This window comes from Gavia stellata, chromosome 17 (genome assembly GCF_030936135.1).
Source record: "Gavia stellata isolate bGavSte3 chromosome 17, bGavSte3.hap2, whole genome shotgun sequence".
NCBI classification, from domain to species: Eukaryota; Metazoa; Chordata; class Aves; order Gaviiformes; family Gaviidae; genus Gavia; species Gavia stellata.
In genome coordinates, this window is record NC_082610.1 from 14,338,838 (window position 1) to 14,361,348 (window position 22,511).

At 37.7% G+C, this 22,511-nt stretch overlaps 1 protein-coding gene across 1 annotated transcript; it reads right to left on the reverse strand.

The window, feature by feature from the left end:
* Window positions 1-1,105: 1,105 nt before the first annotated feature.
* COPB1 (COPI coat complex subunit beta 1) lies at window positions 1,106-21,167 on the reverse strand. The gene is made up of 22 exons (XM_059825676.1): window positions 21,133-21,167; window positions 18,112-18,263; window positions 17,142-17,371; window positions 16,209-16,378; window positions 15,452-15,566; window positions 14,752-14,844; window positions 14,069-14,206; window positions 12,941-13,060; window positions 12,388-12,495; window positions 12,149-12,295; window positions 11,573-11,718; window positions 10,466-10,562; window positions 9,734-9,894; window positions 8,967-9,087; window positions 8,417-8,644; window positions 8,063-8,242; window positions 6,852-6,996; window positions 5,759-5,878; window positions 5,142-5,287; window positions 3,698-3,787; window positions 2,756-2,911; window positions 1,106-1,447 (listed from the first exon to the last, which is right to left on the reverse strand). The coding sequence occupies exons 2-22, from the start codon at window positions 18,200-18,202 to the stop codon at window positions 1,388-1,390; spliced, it is 2,862 nt and encodes a 953-aa protein (XP_059681659.1). The 5' UTR covers window positions 18,203-18,263; window positions 21,133-21,167; the 3' UTR covers window positions 1,106-1,387.
* Window positions 21,168-22,511: the final 1,344 nt, after the last annotated feature.

Consider the following 22,511-nt stretch of genomic DNA (forward strand, 5'->3'; position numbering starts at 1 on the left):
GAACAGACCAAAGCTAGCTGGCAAAAAGTCGTATTGGGAGGAACAGGTAATGAAATATTTATATGAATGTCACTTACTAGCTCAGTTTTTGCATTGTACTTCTAGGGCTATCCTTTAGCCAGATAAAATACAGCAGCCTAGATACTTTCATTTCAGAATTGACATGTGTGCTCCTTCCTGGGCTTATTCAGAGTGGAAAATAGGTATTTTCATCACTGAGGCCTTAAATGTTTTGGGAATCAGCTACTCAGGATACTAACTCAGTTCTCTTCTGTCCTACTGGACCAGGACACAGCTGTTCAACTTCAGCTGCAGGACTTTCTGCCAAGTGGAAGAGTACTGTGGGCTCTGGGAACTCTTCTGTAGAATTAATTGCTTGCAACAATTTAACAAATTCAGAATTAATGCTTAGCAGATTCAGCTACAAGTATTTTCAATCTAATGGTTATATGTTTTAATCTACTGCTAATTTGCATAACATTTAGTAGCCAAATGGTGTTAACTCATTGCCACATCCTGACCTGACCTTCACTCACAATTCTTCCTTTTCCGCAACTCTTCAACTTGGTTCAATTCACTGCAAGATCATGATCAGGCTGAATCCTTCCTTCCTGAGCTTACATGTGTGGCTAATGGCTACATTCACTGAAAATACTGCTTACACTGCTACAGCTTTAATATTGCACTTGGCTGTCTTTTCTGTATTAACTAAAAAATAAGAACATCACCAGCAATGTTATGTAACTCATGATAATGCTATTAGGAAAGCGTTTCAGAAACAAAGTTTAAGGTTCTACCACTTGCTGGAAAGACTTGAATTTTGACAGTCTCTTTTCTGATATTTCAAGCTTGTCTGTACCAAGTGATTACATTACTAAACCAACTATTTAGAACATACAGCCTTTGATTTAGTTGTCAACTACATATATATTCTCCCAGGTATACCAGAGTATTGTAAGAGTCATGATCACACATTCACACAATTCAGGCCTAGACATTATTGTACACACTTAAGCTATTGAGCACTCTCATTTTCTTAGAGTATCAAAATACCCCTGCCAGACATTCAATACTGATCAAGTAATACAGAGTTTATAATTTACAGACAAAAAAGTACTGGCATAATTTGTTTATTGTACTGTGAGCATCAGTATATATTAGAGACAAAGAAAACATGACTTCCAGGACAAAGAAAAAAACCTGGAGATTTAAAATTTTGCTCAGTATCAATCATGGAGAACCTATAAATTATCTGCTGGAATGCTTTCAGCTCAAAAGCTTGGCTTCTACAATTACAGAACACTGAAGAATATAAGATGTTCTGGATCCCAAAAGCCACATACCTAAGGTTAAATTGTAAAAGACCTGAAAAGACATTAGGTAAAACTTATAAACTTGTTTTCTTCTGAGACAGATTGATCTTATCTCCAAGACTCAGGGCCATTCCCTGTAAGGAAAAGAAAGAAGACATTAATGATACAGATACATCAAAGTAACTTTATCTATATTGAAATGGAAGGGTCATACACAGAAGTCTATGAAGTTAGTGGCACGGAAATTAAAGTATTTCTAACTGTTCATTTGTTTATATACATTATAGTGCACACCTTCTTAACACTAGGTAAAGGCTAGATCTACATATATTATTGAAATAATGAAACTTAAATTTGAGGTAGCAACTGCTAAATCTGTTACCAATACAAAAGGCAGAAAAATAAATAATGTAAGCCTTTTGACCTCCCACCAGTTGAAAGTATGCTGCCACTGAAGAAATTACAATTGTCAGTCCAGTTACTGAAATTCAGCTGTTGAAAGTCTCAGTGCTGATACTAGCTCTCAATGCACTAAAGCTATAGAAAATAATTTAATCACAGAACTGTATTAATATTGCATAGAAACCGAAGAAATCTCAAAAGCAACTGCACAAATAAATCCACCTAATCAACAACAGAATGATCTCAAGACGAAACTAAGTTGGCATATATAATCGAATGCTGTCTTGTGTAAAAACGCCACTGTAAACATATCAGAAACATTAATCTAAACCCCTCTGAAATCTTTATAATGACATCAGATAAACTAAATGGTTTTATGTTATGAATGCGAAAGACAGTCCTTTATTGTACGCTGTTTAAAATACTTTTATTGGTACACTAGCTGTTTCGTTATTAAACAGTTCCAAATTCTGTACTTTTTTTTTATTCAGGAGGTAGAAGTTCTAAAACCTAAAGCAGACTCAGAGATGTACCTTTAGAAAGTAATTCTACTGAAAGACTTTGGGTTTTGTTTTGTTGTTTTTAAAAAGAAGCAGTGAACAGCAATTACATGCATAAAATTTCCTTGTTATATGAAACGGAAATGTATAATTCAGTAGGAAACAGATCATGGAACCTTGGGGAACATTTGCTCTTTATTTAAAAGCAAATCAAGTATACTATCCTATTTGCAGAGCTATAGATAAAATAAGAAAATCTTAGCCCAAAGGCAATGCACTGGGAGAGAAGATGTACCATGTGGTTTTAGGGTACAACTACACCTAATTAAAAAACCATTCTTTCCTCACAAAATGTGTGTAAGACAGTTTTTTAAAACTAAGGCTGAAGTTTCTATATTTATCTTTCCTAAAACTTTTCCCATTTACCTAATACTAGAAAATAACTAATGCCCAAAAATTTGCAAATTTTTTTTAGAGTGCTCAGGACATTTTCTTAAAAATGACAAGGAAAAACAGTGCTCTAAATAGAAGCTACATTACCTGACTCTTTGCACGGATTCGTATGTGACCAGTGACAGGTGCCTCTGGTCCAAGATGAATTGGCTTTTCAATGCTGACATTTGCAAGTGCATCTTCTCCAAATATGGAACGCGCATAAAGATTGGCTGCCATAAAGCCACAATAACCAGAAAGGGCCTACAGAAAGCACATTTGAACTCTTTATAAAGGCCAAAATCCTTTAAATAGCTTTTAATTCATCCTATGTATAGCTAGGCAGATATCACTATTTAACATTTAAACTTCTTTCTTTGCATACAACAATTTTTTAAAATGTGAGAATCATGCAATGGGGAACAGTGGTGGCCTTTTTCTAAAATGAATATTGAAAGATATACAATCTACAATGTTCATCAAAACAAGGTAGGATGGCATTTTGTGATCTGATTTCATAAACAGCAAAACGGTAAAGAAACTGAACAGTAGCAATAGCTAGTATACATATTTTGGCTACTATACATGTATTGGCTAATAGCTATTATATATATTCTATCTTAAAAGCAAATAGCTATTGTATATATATATTTCGCTTTATAACAAAAAGGCTAAATTGGCAAAAAAAGGTAAATTTTGACAGAGAAGGAAGGAACTTGGAGCTACTGGAAAAAAAAAAACCAACAACCTGTATAAAAATACATGATTCCATCAAATCTGTACTACAGCTTAGCTACTACAAATTAAAACAGACATTCTGATTTTCTAGCTGGGCAAAAAATAGCTGAAGTGATTAAGTGACACACAATTTTGAGAATATTAGATTGCTTTTGCTCATTTCAGAGCACTCAGTTAAAAACTTTGAAGTATATGTACAATTTCATATTGTAAACAAGCGGCTCTAATAATATTTATAACAAATGCTAAACAAATTAAACAAAGCACACAAACTAAAAAGGGTGTCTAAAATTCTTCAAGCAAATAGCTCACCTTCTCTGGAGTCAGGCACTTCATATTGGTTGACTTCAGTATGTGCTGTAAGTATTCATTTAGATCAATGATATTGGTATTCACTGTAACCTTCAAAAAGGGAAAAAAATTGCAATTGTTTTAATTAGCATCTCAGGCATTTCTGAAACCATCTCTTCTTCAGGGCTCTATAAAGAAGATTACTGCTACATTTCTCCTTAAGGAACACCACATTCAGTAAGCTGGCTCCAAATCACATCGTGTGGTGGCATAATACAAAGTTTTCACCTCCTGCCATCCACTTGTTAAAGGGTGGGAACTCCATGCTATGACCAGGATTTCTGAAATGTATTAGGTGAATATGATACTCTGCTGAACACGTAGACTCTCTACAGCAAACAGTATACTTTGTGTCTGAATACAGTTTACCCATTGCCAGCACAAGAAATAATGTTATCTAGTCCAAAAGCTTGCTTTTAACCAATGATAAAAACTACTTTCATATTTCCCTTCTAGCAACAAAGCTCTCTGGGCTGCATTGGCTTCCTCATACTGAGTATTGTGGGTCTTGTTTAAATGGCTTTTTAACACATCTTTTAGGAGTATACAAATTGCCAAGGCTTCAAGTATTATGGATTAAAATTTGCCGTTTACAATTTCCCTCTGAGGGAACTTAAATCCACTCTCAAGTGAATACACGTTAATACATGTAGCAAACAACGCTACAGTTTGGGTAAAGTACTTCCCATTCTGTTTTAATTGTTTCTATTCTTAAATTACATTGTTCTGCTGCATGAGATTATCTCCCTTAAACGCTTTTTTTAACAGGTCTGTAACTAACAGTTTGGGCGCCCTTCAATATTAACTGTACCTACCATTTTGTTGGTCTTATTTGTTGGTCTTAGGTAGAATCCATAACCACTCTGTGTGCTACAGCTGTATTGCAAAGTAATGAAGTGAAAGATGTCCCTGCCCATGGCAGGGGGACTGGACTAAATGATCTTTAAAAGGTCCCTTACAACCCAAAGCATTCTATGATTTAAAAAAAAAAAAAAAAAAAAGAGAGAAAAAAAAGAGAAAAAAAAAGACAGCATAACTCAGAACTGGAGAGGCTAAGCAGTATGACTAATTCTGCAGTCTCAACATAAACTTATACTTGTTGCTATCTTACCTTTGAGCCAAAATACACAGCAATCACCAAGCAATTTGGACACCTTCCGTACCAGAGGTAAGGCTCAATGCACATACCTCTTTTGTAAGAAAAAAATAGTTATTGCATCACCAACCTTGTGAAACAGACAACAATAAGAGAATGAGTTACTTGAGGCCAACATCCAATGAGGATGTTGAATGAGGTTTGTATCACAAGAGATAATGTTGATATAATGAGCTGATGTAGAAACAAGAAACAGAATTACACCTCACCAACAAAACCCCCAAATAACATACAAAAAATAAAACTAACCTTGTTTTCCCACTCAAATTCTGCCCACATCTGTCTGAACTCCGCATCCGTACAAGAAGCAGGCTGGATGTAATCCATGATGTCAATGTGAATATCACTGAGAACCACACAGTTTCTGTCGCTGGCTGCTCCAGAGACGTCATACACTGCAATATAAACCACAAACCACCTTAATGTTTAAAAAAGTGAATTTGCACTCAAGAAGAGCGCTCAGTTACCACCTGCCAGCTAACAACAGTCACCAGTTGCTGAACCTCATTGCTGACCTCTGTCCTCTTCAACTGACCTCTGTCCTCTTCAAGTGCTTTACCCAGTTGCCACAGAACTTTGAGATAAGTGTATTGGTCTTTCAGGCAAGCCTGCCTAGCTCAGTTCAAATTCAGAGATTTGGGTTCAAGTATCATGCTGACAATCATTCTAAAAGGTAGCATGCTCTACTATGATGTTAAGTAAAAGAGATACAATTTGCTTAAAATTCATCACAAAATATCAATACATTGTAGACCATTTAATTTCATCTTCCACTATGAAGTGGTTTAATTATTTTTTGAGCTTATTAAGCAGTTAAGAAATGCTACACATTAACGTTAATTTTGCACACTGAATTGTTTACTTACCAATATTACCAAAAATTATTCCATTTTCTGTTGAAGCGACTTTGACATTAGCTTTAATGTTTGCAAAATCATGTGGAGCAAGTGTCAGAGGAGATGGTTTTTCCACAAGTTTCAAGTCACCTGTGTAAAGAAATAGGGAAATGGGGTCAGGGAACATTACCAGTACACAATGAGTTTAGCTTTTGGAACAACATTTTTTTATTTTCTTGTCATTCAATTCTAATGTCTACAGAGTTGCACTAAATACCAGTATAAAGGCATTTGCTGATTTGGATTTTTTTTGTTTGATTGGGTTTTTTTACCATTCACTACCTGCAAGGCAAAATAATTTATATTACATTTAAAATTTCAGTTAAAATATCAGTGGATTCACCCAAAGCCCACTGAAAACAAATGTAAATACTGACTTAAATGGGCTTTGGATTGAGTCTAGTATTAAATTTTTAACCATCAGGAAATGGTTAATTCTACCTTGTGTTTTAATCACTGACAGCATTATAATAGCTAATCCTACTGTCAATTGTCCCAAAACCAAAGTTCAACGTCCACTATTACATGCACTAAGCTATTTATAAAGAGGCCAAAGTATCACCTTGATTTTGAATATAATTGCTCCCAGGAAACAGTAAGAGCTGTAAGAGCTGTTATTTTTCCTAATCCTTAACAAGCAATTGTGAAAGACTCCTTCGTTCTATCAAACTGTGCAATTTGAGAACATAGCATCAACAGCATCAGCTCTACACACAAGAATGATGTATCAAGTCAGTTTTTGCAATATATCTGAAGACACCAACTGCGAACTACAGCATTCCACTTTACTGAGCTGATAAATAGAAAAACACATAAAAACATATTACATAATATATTCCTTTTACTTACCTCCATTATTAGTCTGATCAAATGATTTACAAAAGATTAGGAGGAAGTTTATATATTTTTAAAGGCATTCAAATACATCCTATCAAAACTGCAACTAGCTAGCATAAATCCGTAAGTACTGAGAAGGGTTTCAGAAACTCCTTCCAATTGGGTGCCAACACCCAGCACCTCACAGCTACTCAACGGTTGCTTTGTTTCCACCACTACTCCTTACCTAGCGTGGCTAGTTCTAGTGTGCAGTTCTGCAAAGTATCACTGGTCTGGTTGACCACAAGCACATCCAGCACAATGTCATACTGATTGACATGGACATACGCTTCTGCATAGACAGGGTCCGAGAAACCTGTCAGTTGAGTCACCTGTGAAAGAGAAGAGTTTAAAGGTATTCTTCTTCTCATAAACCAATTTAAAACATGGAATCATGTCAAACAATGACAAAAAATAGGAATAAAGTACAATTAAAGCCGTTACTCTTTAATATGAGCCTCCAAATCAAGCAGGTGTACAAAGAGCTTTTAATTTCACAGAACTAACTTACTAGTAAGAAAAAAGGAGTAAAAAAAAATTGGAAAAAACACTGCAAACAATCACCACAAGTTTTGTCTAAAAAATACTATCTAAAGAAGTTGTGATGTTTAGGAAATCTAAAGTTCACGCATAAGTCTTCCAAAATAAACAGATTTCATGGATTTACAGCTAAACACACAGTGACTGTCCGTATTATTCATACAAATAAATTTTAACTGCATCCTTCCTTCACATCTTTTTGCGTACACACTACAATTATAAAACCTTTCCAGATGAAATGTATTCTGAACTGAATTCACATAACTTCCTAAAATATGGACTGTAATGCTATTTATTCTTAAAAAGATCAGCTGACTTAAAATGAAAAGGTAACTTTAAACAGTAAAAAGAATTAATCCAGACTTTTAAAGAATAAAAGTCTGGGTTTTTAACTCTAACTAATGAATGAATCAAGAGACTACTTCTCTTTTGACCTTCTCTGCAGGTCTGGTAACCAGCAGCAAAAAAAGATATAAAGAGTGAAACAAGCACTTCGCAATCGCATATGGCAGCCAAAGAAAGAAAGGGGTTCTTAATTACTTGTGACATCCCTGCTCTTTTCCCTGTGAACCTTACCAGGCTCTTCAGACTAGCAAACAATCTCAATTTCTTCGCCATATCCCACCAGCTCAGTACTCTCCAAGTCTCTTCCTTATTCTTCCCCTCCCATGCAAGGAAGGTAACAACTTTAAGCACAAGGGCTTTTCTCTTTCTCCTGATCCTAACCAGGAAATACCTTGGTCTTTCCAATCAACCAGCATAACCTGGTTTATCAGTTCCAGCCTGCGATTCCCAAAGCTGATCCTGTGCATAAGCAGCACAAAGTATATACAATTAAAACACTGACTTTCACATTACCTTATTAAGTTTGGATGCAAGAGGATCAGCAGCCTCTTTCCTCTGTGTGTTTCCCATTGCTGCAAGAAGGCTAAGCTGAAACTGGTCTTCTTTTGAGCTCATTTCATTTTTAGCAGTAAGCTGCATGAAGGAAATGGGATCATCTGGCTGAACTGTCACATTCCTCTTCTCAGATTCTTTCTGCAGGAAGAGAAATATTCAAGAATTCACAGTGAATTCCATTCCTTAGCACAGAGACACAGTTAAATAATGGCTGACTTAGAGTCAAATGGTGACATTTCTGAGACCTGCTCAGATGTGAACATCTGGTAAAAAATTCCAAGTGTTTATGAGTACACACTTATAATAGCTCACCTTCTGAGAAAGTTTCTCCTCTTCTAGCTTGGCTGACAGCATATGAGAGAGGGACTGCCTGCATTCTTTGTTGAAAATATCATTCATGAGAGGGGAACATTCTGACAAAACTTTTAGACACAAGGAAATACGATCCACATCATCATCTGTAATCGGCTTCTTGGGAAGAGAGGACTTTCCCAAATGGAGAATAGTGGCCATCAGCAGCATAGCTTCAGCAATAAAGGACTGAGAAGGAGGACAAAGGAAAGAGAATGGAAGGAGGTTATTGCATTTTACATAGCTTTACAGAAATGTTTATTTCTGACTTAATTACAAAAAGGTGCACATTAATCAAATCATAAAATCTCTGAACAGATTACTTATTTTTTTTAGTACTTGTTATCTAGAAACCAAGCAGCATAATTTAGAGACTGTCTAGATAGAGTGGCTGGAAAGCAGCAGGCTGTTTGTGACCCAAATAATCATTATTATCCAATCACGTAACTGGCACTTCACTTTGGACTTAACCCATTTTTGGATCTGTTTAAAAACACAATAGATGACTTACATTTTGCTTCTTCTTTTCTTGAACTAGTGACACATATCGTAAAGCAATCTTAGTTAAAGTTGTAGCAAGTGAAGCTGCAACGAAGAAATCACCATCAAGCAGGAAACCTCGTAACGGAGGTCTGAAAAGACAAATTATCATCAGAAAACTAGTTTTGGATGACAGTCTTGAGCCTACTTATCTTCACACCTTAACATCCATACTGTACAAACAAAACAAGCTTGAAAGGTCTCAGAAGCTTTTTTTTTCTCTAGAAGTAATTTTCCAGTTATAGACATATTCACAAGTCACACAGCCATTTCCACACAGAATAGGGAGTGAAGTGAAAGTGTAATGTATAATAATTTCATTGTAGCTCTGAGATGATAATGACTAGTCAAGATGAAGTAGCCCATCTGCAGTAATTAAGGAAATATAGCAATTATTCTAGCTACCAATGAAATAAACTATAGCAAGTATTAAATTGTGCAAGGTGATATTAACAACAAAAAATGTTTTAATCTAAAGGCAACATCTCTCTATCCAACTAAAACTGTGAGGGGACTTTATGTATAAATTATAAAGAATCAGCTAGAATTTAGGATACCATAATTAATAATGTCCTTTTTGATATGCAGTAAGCTTTGATTACAAATCCTAAGCAATTAGGCAACTTCCTATCAGATACCATCTACCTGGGATAATACCTTAAAACAGGAAATTACCTCAACCACTTAAAAAAAATAATTAACCAAGTCACTCCTGGCCTAATATAACATCTTAAATACCTGTCTTCTTCCTTTTTGGCAGGTCGGGAACTACTGAGAGCACTCTGTGTTGCGTAAGTGCCCATCTCTGTCACCAATTTTTGGGCTGGACCCACAGACACCTCTTCTTCAGGTTTTAGCTCACCAGCTTCTTTCTTGATTTCAGATTCTACTATTGGAATCTAGAAACAAACAGGAAACAATTGTTACAATTAATATAAAAAAAAAAAATTTTTGTTCTGCAGAAGGTTTTAATAAAAATTACCTGCATTGTTAAGGCTTTTATAAGTAAAAGCTCAGTTACAGTGCAACAGTTTTGAGAGAGTTTGAGGAGATAGGCAGATGTTGAAATATATACGTAAGCCTCCTACCCATGCATAAAGCTCACACTGCACAGATTGTCTTAGATCACTCTCAGAACAACCCAGACTTAAAGCACTCTTCCTTTGTTAGTGGGTATAATTAAATTGTATCTTAAAGCTGCCATAATTTTCTGAAATAAGGAATTTCTCACCTCCCCTCTTAACAGATATCACTTATTCTTAGTATAAGCTAGCTTCAGGTATGCTACTTAAAAAAATTTAATAACAAATGCAAAACCCTAACTAGTTTTTACTTTAGACTTCTTGCATACACTCCTTTACATATCACAAGTGCTCAAAACCCTGTTGCATCTTACCTGATTTTTTAAGAATATCTTTTTCTTATAAAACACACTGCATAATAGTAAGTAAAACCACAAAGTAAACCTACCTCCCCAAGTGATCTGCGAACTTCTGTCATTACACTTTGTATATCTTCCTTTGTGCTGCAATATTCGCCAAGGATCCATAAAGCTCCTCGATAAATCCTAAGGCAAGAACAGCAACTTAAGTCATGCTTTCATTATATACTCCAACTAGCATCAAGGGAAGTGATTTATGGCCAGGTGGTAAAGGCCAGCCTCGACAAATTCAAGAGGACGCAATTGACAGAAAGCAAGTTTGATCAAGAACAATCATCCTTTTGGCCTTAGTAAACTAATGAACAAGTATATCAAATGAGGTAAGTTCTCTTCTACAAATTTATTCCCATCTGTGTTAATCCTGATATCCACAAAATTAAATTTCATTGTGATCATAATGAAATAACTCTACTGTACGTGAATAAAGTCAGCTGTAATTTCTCCAGTTAACTGAGAGAAACTAACAGGAGCAAATGAAAAACAAGAACATGAATGAAGATTAGGGAAAACAATAGCAAAGCTTCCCAGGATGTTTTCCCATTTCATGAGCCAACAATAGATAAGATTCAGAATGTCCTGTGTATTGGAACAATGCAGAGCAATGTCTTGATACACGGAAGTTCTCATATGACTTAACTTTTACAGATCCATCAGAAAACCAAGTTTTTAGAGCCCTGAAAGGTACTAAAGCAGCTTTGCAGATTGCAAAGCCCAGTCTGTGTTAGAGTGGGTTTTCTAATAAATGTACAGGAAGTATTTCCAGTTGCCTACAAGTGCAAATTCCTGCTGCAATAATCCCTTAGTAACTGTTTTAACAAATATATCACTTTAGATTTGGCCTTCATCAACAATGCTACCCTCTACCAAGTGGAAATACAATTATCATTTGCACTATAAAAGCAAAATCTGCATTTATTTTCTTCATTCAATGCAACAAGCACCCAATATTTCTTTTGTACAAGTAGGCAAGAAGGAAGCTATACCTAGAAATCATCTACCCCCAAAATAGCTCAGCTTCAGTTATTCTTGTGTGTGGGTTGCAAGGATTTTGGTACATGCTTAATGACAATATACATTCAATGCAAGTGAGCCACAGGGTGCTCCAATGTCTGTTTGATATCATATTTTGGACTCACTTGACAGATTTAATAGCATGAAAGACTTCAAGCATCTTCTCAACAATAAGAGGTCTGAGGTTATCAAATCGCTGGATTGCTTCCCGTACAAACTCCAAGACATCAGCAGCTGCCGCTTCATTATTATCACTAAGGAACTCCATCAGCTAGCACAAAAGAGTGAACATGAGCACAAATAGCAGCACAGCTAATTTGTACAATAGTATTTTCCTTCTACACTGAGAAAAATAAAACTGTGTATAGATCTCCTGTTAAACAAAGCTGAAGTCAAACAACCTTAAGTCAATTCCAATCAGTTACCAATTATCATAATCCCAAAATTGTTTTTCTAATGATACAAATTATTACACTTTTAAGTAAAGGTACTCTTCAGCTCATGTTCTTCAAAAATATTTAAAAATAAAGTCTCAGTAGACAAATAACTACAGCATCAAAAGTCCTATATTTCTTTAGGGATTAAAAATAGTACTGCTTTGTGTGAGGCTACTGTTGGAAACACCTCAGCTTCAGTTATTCTCCAGGTTTTGGGTATAGCTAGAACATATTTAATGACAATATAATTAAACATTTGCATACCACTGGAATAACATTTGCAGCCATATCTGGAAACCGAACACTACAGGAATGCAATGTACGAACAAGCAGCTGTCTATACTTGTCTGTATCTTCATGCTCTGTCACATTATTAGTTTTAATCACTTCCTTCTTCAGAACAATCACAAGCTGCAGAAAAGATAAAATAACATTGAAAAAGTCCCATATTTTTCCAAAGAATAAAAAACAATGTAATGAAACAAAAAAAATATATATTTTACCTCCTCCACATTTCTTGAAGAGACAAGATCCAGAGCTAGTTGAAGGGTTTTTTTACGCACTTCTAGATCTGGGGTACTCAAGACTCTGAGGATGTCCATAACTAGATCCTGAAACAATAACAAAATGATAATGGCTTTGTTGCTTTAAGTGACTTCCTTTTCATACAATTCTAATTTTCAGTCTTCAAGGATTTTCAAAGACTTTCTGGATGCATAGTATATAATCTACTGACAAACATGCAGATACCCTAGGCATTAGGAACTTCACAGTCTTCATTTAATACATTCTACATTTACATAAAAGTCTACCATGCAAGCTACATCATTCAGTCTTACAATCAAGACAGCATTTGCCATTGTCAATTCTTATGCAGACAATAAAAGCAGCAAGTCATAAACATAAAAGTCCATCCAATATGTTTTTACTAAAAACATATGAACAGAAGATTTAAACTTCAGCAGTACATTTTTCCATACATCACAACACCCAAAAGTTTTGTTTGGGAAAGAAAAGCCTTCAATAAGCTTGCAGGAAAAGAGACAGCTCACATACCTGTAACACTCGTTCATGGGAGGGATGCTCCTTTAATTCAATCAACCGATCCAAAACAATCAGCTTCACATTATTATCACTTTCTTTAATAATCAAATCTATGTAGCATTGGGCAGCTGCCTAAAATTAAAAGGATCAAAAACATTTTTTAAGTAATGAAGAGGAGAAACTGGCAAATTTCTGAGAGAAATTCAGGAAAAGACAACTTCTACATTATTATTAAAGCAACTACTCAAAGAGTTGGCACAGAAATGAACATGAGAACAGTCTTCAAAACTTTCTGGTCCACTGTAAATGTCAGTTCTACCACCACATTACAAAAATCACAGAGGAAGGCTCACAATGGCATCAGCTCAATACACAGACTTGATTTCAAATTCAGAGAAAGTCACAAAGAGATAAATTTCCTGGCATGCTTTGTGTCAGATCTTAAGTACACAACAAGGCATGAAAACCAATTTAAAATAGTTGCCAGCATTAGCCTATGCAGATATGGTTTTAATGACAGCTTCTATGTACAATACTCCTACCCAACAAAATGACAACGCTAAAGCAAGAATGCTGGAATTAATACTCCTCCTGATCTTTTGAAACTACTATTTACAATGCTTTTACTCTAAATCTAGACTTGCATATTCTATTTTTGAAATTTCCATACAAAGTTCAAAATTTCTGTGTGATCTCAAATAATCAGCTGTATAAACATAAATCTGGGAACTCAAAGTCAATCAGTAATCAATGTAAAACTTCACTGCTTTATGTTTCCACCCTGGTCTGAAAAGAGTAATATTTACGAGTAAAGAAAGTCATTCAATCTCTGCAAACCTTCAGCTTTAGTCTGCTTTGCTAAGCATGTCAAGACAACTGCAGGCGGCTACCAACTACTGTACAACAGTCCCTTACCAAAGTGACATGAAGTCCACCAGCTGCAGGTCTGCAAAATACAGTCCCAGTCTTTTTTTGTGACCAAATTTAAGAGGTATTTTAAGACAGTGTTTCATATGTCAAGTGTTAAAACACCCCACATTACTAAAGCCTTCAGTCTTTCCGAGTATCAACGTACAGCATACAGTACTCATTCCAGTGCACTAAAAGCTACTGAAACATCTGAAAACATCACTTTTATACCTTGATTGCTGTTGGTGCACTGGAGAGCGTAACTAGAGTACCTGCAGCTTCATACTTCACTGCAGGACTCGATGACTGCAATAAATTGTAGATGCAGCGAATAAACCGAGCTCTCTCTGATGGATTTGCATGACAGACCTAGATAAGAACAATGCATAGTTGGCACATAAAGAAAAAATAAAATAGCAATCGTATAGCTTAACTGCTCCATTATCTTACAACAAGGACAAAACTAAGCAAAAGGTTGAGAACATTTTCTGGGGTTAAGAAGTGTCATTCACAGTTATACAAATCTAATTACAAAAGCTATTAAAGTTATTATTGACAATTCTATGCAATGCTACAAGATCTTAAAATCTCAGATCGAAAGGAAGGGCATAGACTCTACTAGCTTCTGTAACAGATGCCCTGCTCCTGTCCGTGAAGAACAGTCTGATAATACACAGTCCACATCACAGCAAATCAGGTGAGACGTAACTGCTCTACACTGTGCACACTTGAGCAGTTTATTGTTTCAAGAGATAAATCTTATTCAGCTGTACTAAACAATGACATATTCCTGACAGAGACTAAATGCTAGCTATAATGCCTTTTCCAACAACATTCTATCCCTTTTAAAAAGCAGTCTAATATAATCTAACATGTACATTTATTATAAATGTGTCACAACATTTCCCTTTTACCTTATAAATTAGTTCAACAATAACCAACTGCAGTATGTCACCAAATGTCTGGACTTGGTCAATACAGGTACTCAAATAATCCAAAGCTCGATCCTATACAAATAAAAGATAAATTATTCTAAATTATTCTGAGTTTGCTTACTCAGGTATATTTTAAATCAAAACACATTTTAAAAATCAAAACACAAACCAGCATATATTCAACCCTTCAACTTGAAATTTAAAACAATTTATGAAAACATTGTAAACGTGAAGAGCAAATTAACCCATTCTACCTATAGATGGCAAAAAGAGAGACAAAACTAATGGCAATCAGGCACAAAAGGCAATTGCCTGTAGAGCAAATAATCCAAAGCGCTGAGAAAGAAATGGCAATTTCTTTCTCATGTGACTACAAAAGCTATAAAACAGTAGGTAATGGAGCACTTCTCCATCTGGTTAAGCTCACTTGGCAAAACTAATTACAGTTTTCAGCACCAACATATGCCTTCACCAAATACAGCAATTCTCCTTTAAAATGAAGACAGCACTAGAGACCTACTTTAACTTTTTCAGTTACCAAATATTCCACAAACAGGTTAACACTACCATATAAGGTTTTTAATGAATATAAATAGTTTATACTACCAAACTACTATCTAGTTACCTAGCACATTTTGAAGTATTTAAACCAAACGAGTTTGAGGACAAGTATCCTTACCTGATCTGCATGAATTAGCATCATAAATGCATTTCTTTTGCAGCTTGCATCTTTCTCATTCACCAAGAAATCATGGATCAATTCAGGAGCATCAGGTATAAGATGTTCAAAATTTCTTCAAAAAAAAAAATCTTAATTAAAAGAACTACTGGTAAGGAGTAGAACCTAAGGCTTAAGTACATATCCTAAAGACAAGCATTTACAAAAATTCAAAAAAGCATAAAACGGTGATACATAGCTTTTGTGTAGCTATTTGAAACTACGAACAGACTCAAGGAGCTTTAAAAAATTGTTTGCTATCATGACAGCTAAGACATTACCCCACCAATAATTTCTGTTTAATAGTAACATTCAGCCACACTGTTCACATAACAACTGCAATAATGTTTAGTATATAACTGCAGTACATGAAGAATGTCTCACTTCAAATAAATTTATATATGCAATTCCTGCAAGGATCCTTCTATATTTATGGTTGTGGACAATGATTACTATTAATAATGTTTAGATCATTAAGAAAGGCATTTGCCTATACAAATTAACCTGCAATATAAGGACCTCAGTCATACTTGAGAAAGCAGCAGCAGCAGTACCTTTTGCTTTTCCACAGAAGTCTGTTAGAGGAGAAAAAGCAAACAAACAAACAAAAAACCCAAACACCACACCAGCGATTGACAAATGTTTATGAGATGTCAAAAACTATCCAGATCACTAAAGCTAGCCTTGGTCTTCTGCATCCATGACTTCTGGCATTTACCTATAAATCGTGTAAATTGCAAGAACCGCATTTCTGCGCACATAGCTGTGACGATGTTCTAGACATGCACGAATGGCTGGCATCAAAGGCTCCAACAGTTCTGCTTCTTTCAGCTTACAAAGAAAACGAAGAGTGGAGCCTCGGATAAATTCATTTGGGTGCTGAAGATCCTAAAATCAACAAGAAACGTATTTAAAATGCCAGCCTCTTCAGCCTAATTGTTAAACTAAGATGAATGCACTTGCTAGTCTTCTTCCACACTAAGCTTTCCCATGGTACAAGTTCCCAACGTCCCCAACGACACCACACCATCTTCTTGTGAAACACCTTCTTAAAACACGTCTGTTCCACAGTATTTAAAAACACCTATTTCTGTGTAGTAAAACTTACAAAGCCTGATTATTTTTTTTTCTGCATTGTGTGTGTTTTTTCTGATTGCTAGGGCTGTGAAAGCTCATCCGGCAAGCATTCCTGCACAATGGATACTAACCTCTAGCAGATAAGAGTTCATCTGTTTCCAAACCACTCCCAAAGAAGTTGAAGGACCTTATTATCTTTGTGAAGGAGCGCCAAATACATGACTATGAAGTGACTTCAAAAATAGTGTCCTTCTATGTACCATGGCTTGTCCCAAGACACTATGAAGATGGTAATTAGGTTACCCCTCATATTTGAGGTTCATTGACTTGGAAATGAAAAGCACTAAATTTTTGTTAAGTTGTAACGGTAAAAGAACACATAAAAATTCCTTGGTAGTAGGTCTGCTGGTTATCTGCAATTATCCAGCTCTGAAGCACTGAGACAAAATGGTTAGGAAGGAAATGCTGAGCATAAGCCATTTATATATATATATATATTAAATAACAAAAGAAAATACACTTTCTATAAAGATCCAGTATAGCAACATAAGCAATGAAATAAATAATGGGCTACCTTTCTGTATGCATCGCATACAAGGATCATTTCTTGCAAAAGCCTGCCATCTGGAGTGGTCTTTGGCACTATCTCCCAAAAGACAAGCAGCAGTTTTTTGATGGTATGGTCTTGGAGAGGCAGTACAAAACGTATAATGGTCATCAGAAGCCCAGGTAGTTTTTCACCATTCAGAATCATAATGATTACTTTCTTCAAGGCCTCCGTCTTCAACTTGACATCTCCTTTTTCTAGAGGAAATGAAATCATGACTAACATGTCACAGTTAGTTTAACAGGAATACGGATCTTCAGTGTCAGAAGATACAAACTCCCTGAGTGCAACATAGCACTGAAGGGGTGCAATATACTCTATCAATAAAATTCACACCCTTACTTCTAACTAAAAGGATAAAGAGGAAGCAAGAGATACTTGACGAATAAGCATGGAGTTCAAACAACTCTAGGATCAACATACTGGAATTAACTGAGTTCAACAAATTTCACAACTGTCTCAATGCTTAAATTGAAACAGCTTTTTATACCAGGATACTACAATGCACTCTTGATGCCATATGTATACTAAATACCAACACTGCCATTTCTGCCGGCAAGATACAGCAGTGCACTGAACAAGTGATAACACAGCTTGTTGCTTATCATTGCATTACTGAAATCTGCCTCAGCCTAAACAAGTATTACTTCAAACAGAAAGACAGAAAAAGATTTCAAATTTTTGCAGATGGGGGGGGGGGGGGGGGGGACAGGGGATGACACAGACCAAAACACATAAGATAAATATCATTAAGTGTCTCGAAACACAGCAAACAGAGGAATGTACACATTTCAAAAATCAACAGAACAAAATAAACATCAAATTGACTTGTTTAGTTTGTAAGATGTAAACAATATTCTAGGAAAGGCACAATGAGAGAATACAAGAAGAATTCAGGTAAGATGGAGTATCCTTCAAACCATTGTCCATTACTTGCCTAGGTCATTTTTTAAGCTGATTTCAGAAGGTGGTTCTGAATCCATTGGAACATTGATTAACGTGTAACACACGTTCTCTGCAGCTGTCATGGTTCTTGGTTACAAAAGTTTTCTCAGTGGAAGAATTATTTTGACACAAATATCAGACAACCTAAAAAAACAAGCAAACAAAGCCAACCCAAAGTCAACAGATTTTATTCACAAACAACACAAAAACGTTTTCTAAAATGACTTAATGATTTGAAGGGATTGCTGGGTTTCTTGAGAAGCCACATTCAAAAGCTTTCTCAATTTTCTGTTATGCTAAAATACTCCTGTTAGTACCAAAAAATGAAGAGCATGAAATTTCCCAAAGAAAAAAATAATGGAATAAATCTTTCCAATACTTAGGCAGTCAGGGATAACTGAAGTATACAGGCACCCAACTGCAGCTGAAGAGAAGCAACAGCTTTTCCTTCATCTGCTCACCCTGGCTATATATTCCCACTACCTCCCCTGCAGTCCTGTGCCCCTCCAGGTGAACTGACCCAAGCTGCAAAAGCAGCTGAAAAACGTCACAGCAAATAAAAGGGAGGAGTTTTTGACTTGTTTAACAAGTTGAATCAGCCTACGAAGGAAGCTTTGAGGCTAAGCCCAAGATCCAACAAAGCAGAAACCAAGGATGGGAGAAAAGACAACGTGATGGAGAGGGAAGCTGGACTGCCCTCTCACTTGCCAAGGAGCCCCAGACCAGCTCAACTCTACTGTCTAACTGCTCTGCTAGACACTAATGAGGAAAGTCAGTATTTTTATAGCAAAAAGTACGAGAAAGTTACAGATCTATCAAAGCTGCTGCGTGGCTGACAGTTTAGATAACAAAATTAGCAGTTAAGCTCAATCCTCATTCTCATGTTTGTTTCTTCCTCATATAATAGACATCTGGGATCAAATAAAACTTTTTATTCCATTTCTTAAGTAATGAAAAATGCTCAAGTTTGAGCTTGCTCAGTTAATGCTATGATACCATACTGACAAGCACAGTTAAGAAAATTGTTACTTTTTGTTACATGAGCAATTTTGCATTTTCTACAGAAAATGTGTCAAAAAATTTACACAAAAATTACTTTCTCTGTGCTTTTATTACTATCAGTTTTCTGGAAGTCTTAGACTGAGTTTAATGAATCATTAAAACAAGGAAGATGGCTTTTTACTTTAAATTATAATACTAGACATCAGTCAAATATTGTGTAAAAGCACACTTGTTTCATGTAATTATTATTACTTACTAATAATAGAGCCAAGAGAACTGAACAAAATGTTCCCCATCAAAGGTCGTGATTTACACAAAGATGAAAACACCGAACTCCCCAACTCGAGGCTATGCATTCACTGCAGATCACTTTTCCTCTAAGTTCAATGATCTTGAGCAGGGCCATACCTCCAAGACATAAAGCTTTCAACAACATGCCAGTTTAAGAAGTTATTGTCTGGGTAGGCCAGCTCCTACCCCACATCACCTCTTTTATCTCTGCAGACCACTGTTGAGATGCAAATGCTGTAAACTCTCCACTCCTACCTTATTTTTGAAGCAGTAAGAAAAACAAACAAAATCCAACAGACCAAGAAACACCCGTTCCCAGCCTGGTTAAAAGCAGCGCCTCACAAATAGTTCTGAGGAAAGACAAGGGAAGGTGGGACATGGAGTTGCAGCATTTGAATGAACAGCTGAGACGCTACACAACCTGGTCCCGGGTCCAAAGCCCCTTTTCTCGTCAAGCAGGTACCTAAAGAACCTCAGGCTGAACCGTCGGCAGGTAAGTTGTGCTAATTTGGGCTGCAGCCTCTTTCTACACAAGAAAACAACACCATTCAAACAGTACCGCAACTACTACTACAAAAAAAATCCAATACAATTTTTTTAAAACACACCTCTTTCTGTTACGAATTGTATATTTTTAAGGATTAGATCCTTCAAACTCGTTGTTTACAAATATCCACATAAACAGCTCCTGCTCATTTCTAGAAATACAACTGTTTTCCTGCCTCAGCAGCAGCTTTTTGTACACTTTTATCCATACTCTTATCCCAAACTCCTGCCTCAAAGCACTGCAGCTAGCACCTTCGTCTCCAATACCTACTCAAACAGACCACAAAGTAGAGTAGACGAGATATCTTCACTCATACAAATATCTCAACTGCAGAAATTCTCTCAAAAATCACAGCCAAACAGGTCTCTGAAGCATGAAAATGTGGAGTGTGTTCTAGGCTCTGAAAAGCAGCAGTGAAAAAAACACTCTCTTAAAACGCAGGGCTGGGAGACTTGGCAGGGAGAACCAGCACCAGGTCTTCCTCACTGCAAAGCACCAAGCCTTGAGATCACAGTTCGATCCTACCGCGAATCCCACAGACACAAAGCAGGTGCTACTCTACGTCTTCAGCAAGAAGAGTTCTGGGTGCCTGTACACGGAAATTGAAAGCGATACAGTTTGTACAACACAGGAAGACAAAAAGCCACCCCTGCTCTCCAGCTACACCCTTGGGGAGCCTTAGGAACTTGGGGGCCTTATGGACCAAAACCCTGAGAAAACGTCATTTTATCGATGCGCAACCTAGACTTTATAATGTAAAAACGCGTATTAAAAAATCCCGAGTAAATTTATAGCCAGTTGGAGATTTCTCTCTTCATTTTCCAGGTGATTACTTTCTGCTCAAAACGCCTGGCACATTTAGCTATGGTTGCAAACTCAGAAGACTCAGATGTCACCGTTCGCCAGCAAGAGGGGAACGCCACAGCACCCCTCCGCGAGGCCGCACCCAAAGGCACCCCAAAACGCGAGGCGGCTCTAGGCCCCCGCAGGCCCGTGGCCCCCCGTTAGCGGCGCTGGGGGCTCCCCTGAGGAAGCCACCAGGAAGATGCCGGCGGCGCCGTGAGGCCTCGGGCCTGCGGCCCCCGCCGAAGTGGCGGCCCCGCCACGGCCCCCACCGCCCTGCGCCCCCCAGCCCCGGCGAGGCCGCTGCTCCCCAGGCGCAAGGCTCCGTACCCGGTGGCGCGGTGGCCCGGTGCGGTCGAGTCGGGCCCGGTGCGGAGCTCTGCCCGCGGCGATCCCGCTCCGGCGATGGCTGACGTGGAGCCGCTCCCTCCCCAGGCCACATCGATAGTACGGCGGCCCTAGCGGGACACGCCTCTCCCCCGCACGGCAACGCGAGAGGGGCGGGGCCGCCGGCGGCGGCCCCGCCCCTCTCGCGTTGCCGTGCGGGGAAAAGGGTGGGCGCCGAACCGCCACGAGGGCTGGAGGCGGGGCTTCCGTCTCTGACGTCACGGCTGCGTGGAGGCAACGTCAGCGCTGCGGCGGGGCGGGTTTTTCCCGCGTAGGCAGGAGGGTGGGCTCAGCAGCCCTCGGGACACCTTCCGTAGGAATAGTGATAGGGAGGGGAAAACCAACACCACACACCACCACCCCCCATTAAATAAAGAGGGGGGAAAAAGAACGTAAGGGGGGGGAAAAAAGGGAAAAGTAATAGGGGAAAAAATAAATAGAAAAATAATAGGAGAAAAAATAATAGGAAAACAATTAAAAGCAGCTTTGTCTAGTGCTTAAAACCAAATCCATAGCCCTCACATTATTATTTTGTTAATATTTTCATGACCAAACTACTTAAATGGATTCAACACACTATTCAAAGCCTGTTCAAAACAGCACCATGCTTTATTAATAAAAGACAAGATGCAAGTTGTAGCCTTTTTTTTTTTAAAGGACCTTGAGTAGGATATCAAACCCCTACCTGAGTTCACCCCAACAGCTTGTTTCTTATCCTTTTCAATGTATTAATTCGTGAGAATAATTATAATAGAAGATCCAACATGGAAAATGAGAAAAAAAAATAAGCAAGCTGAACTCGTTTTGCTTAAAATACAGCATGACACCCATTTTGCACCTAGGACGCACCGACTCGCTGGGCTTCCCTGCCGGACGTCCCTGAAGCAGCCCCTGTCAGTCCCAAATGTGCGGAACGCAGCTTGAATCCAAGCAGGCACCGGGTCCCCCTCCATCAGAGCCCGCAGAGCAAGCTGAAGGGACAAAACCCCGGAGAGCCTGTTTATTCCACGGCAATGCGGAGATGCCATAGCTCAGGGGACCTGTCATGGGAATTTTATGTGCTTCCCTCGTTACTTCAATTTAGGCCCTTAGCGAGCTAAAAGCCCTTGGCTACCCCATGGCTGGCTCATGGCTCTGAAGAAACAAAGTGATTCATTTTGGTGCCCCATGAGCTGGGGTTTACTACAGCGAAGAACTCAAAAACCAAAACACAAGCTGGTTGGCAGCTTCATGCTTCTTCAGCCTGCAGTGTTTCTGGTAAACGCTCACAACCAGAACTGTCTTTTCAAGTTGAGTTTGAGACGACGACAAGACAACATGGG

Excerpts from the sequence above, each read along its gene's own strand:
- COPB1 (XM_059825676.1), bottom strand. The coding sequence starts at position 18,202 with ATGACAGCTGCAGAGAACGTGTGTTACACGTTAATCAATGTTCCAATG. Across the intron at positions 12,296-12,387 it reads CTTCAAGAAATGTGGAGGAG|CTTGTGATTGTTCTGAAGAA; the intron begins GTAAAATATATA and ends TCTTTTCTGCAG. Across the intron at positions 2,912-3,697 it reads AGTGCCTGACTCCAGAGAAG|GCCCTTTCTGGTTATTGTGG; the intron begins GTGAGCTATTTG and ends TGCTTTCTGTAG.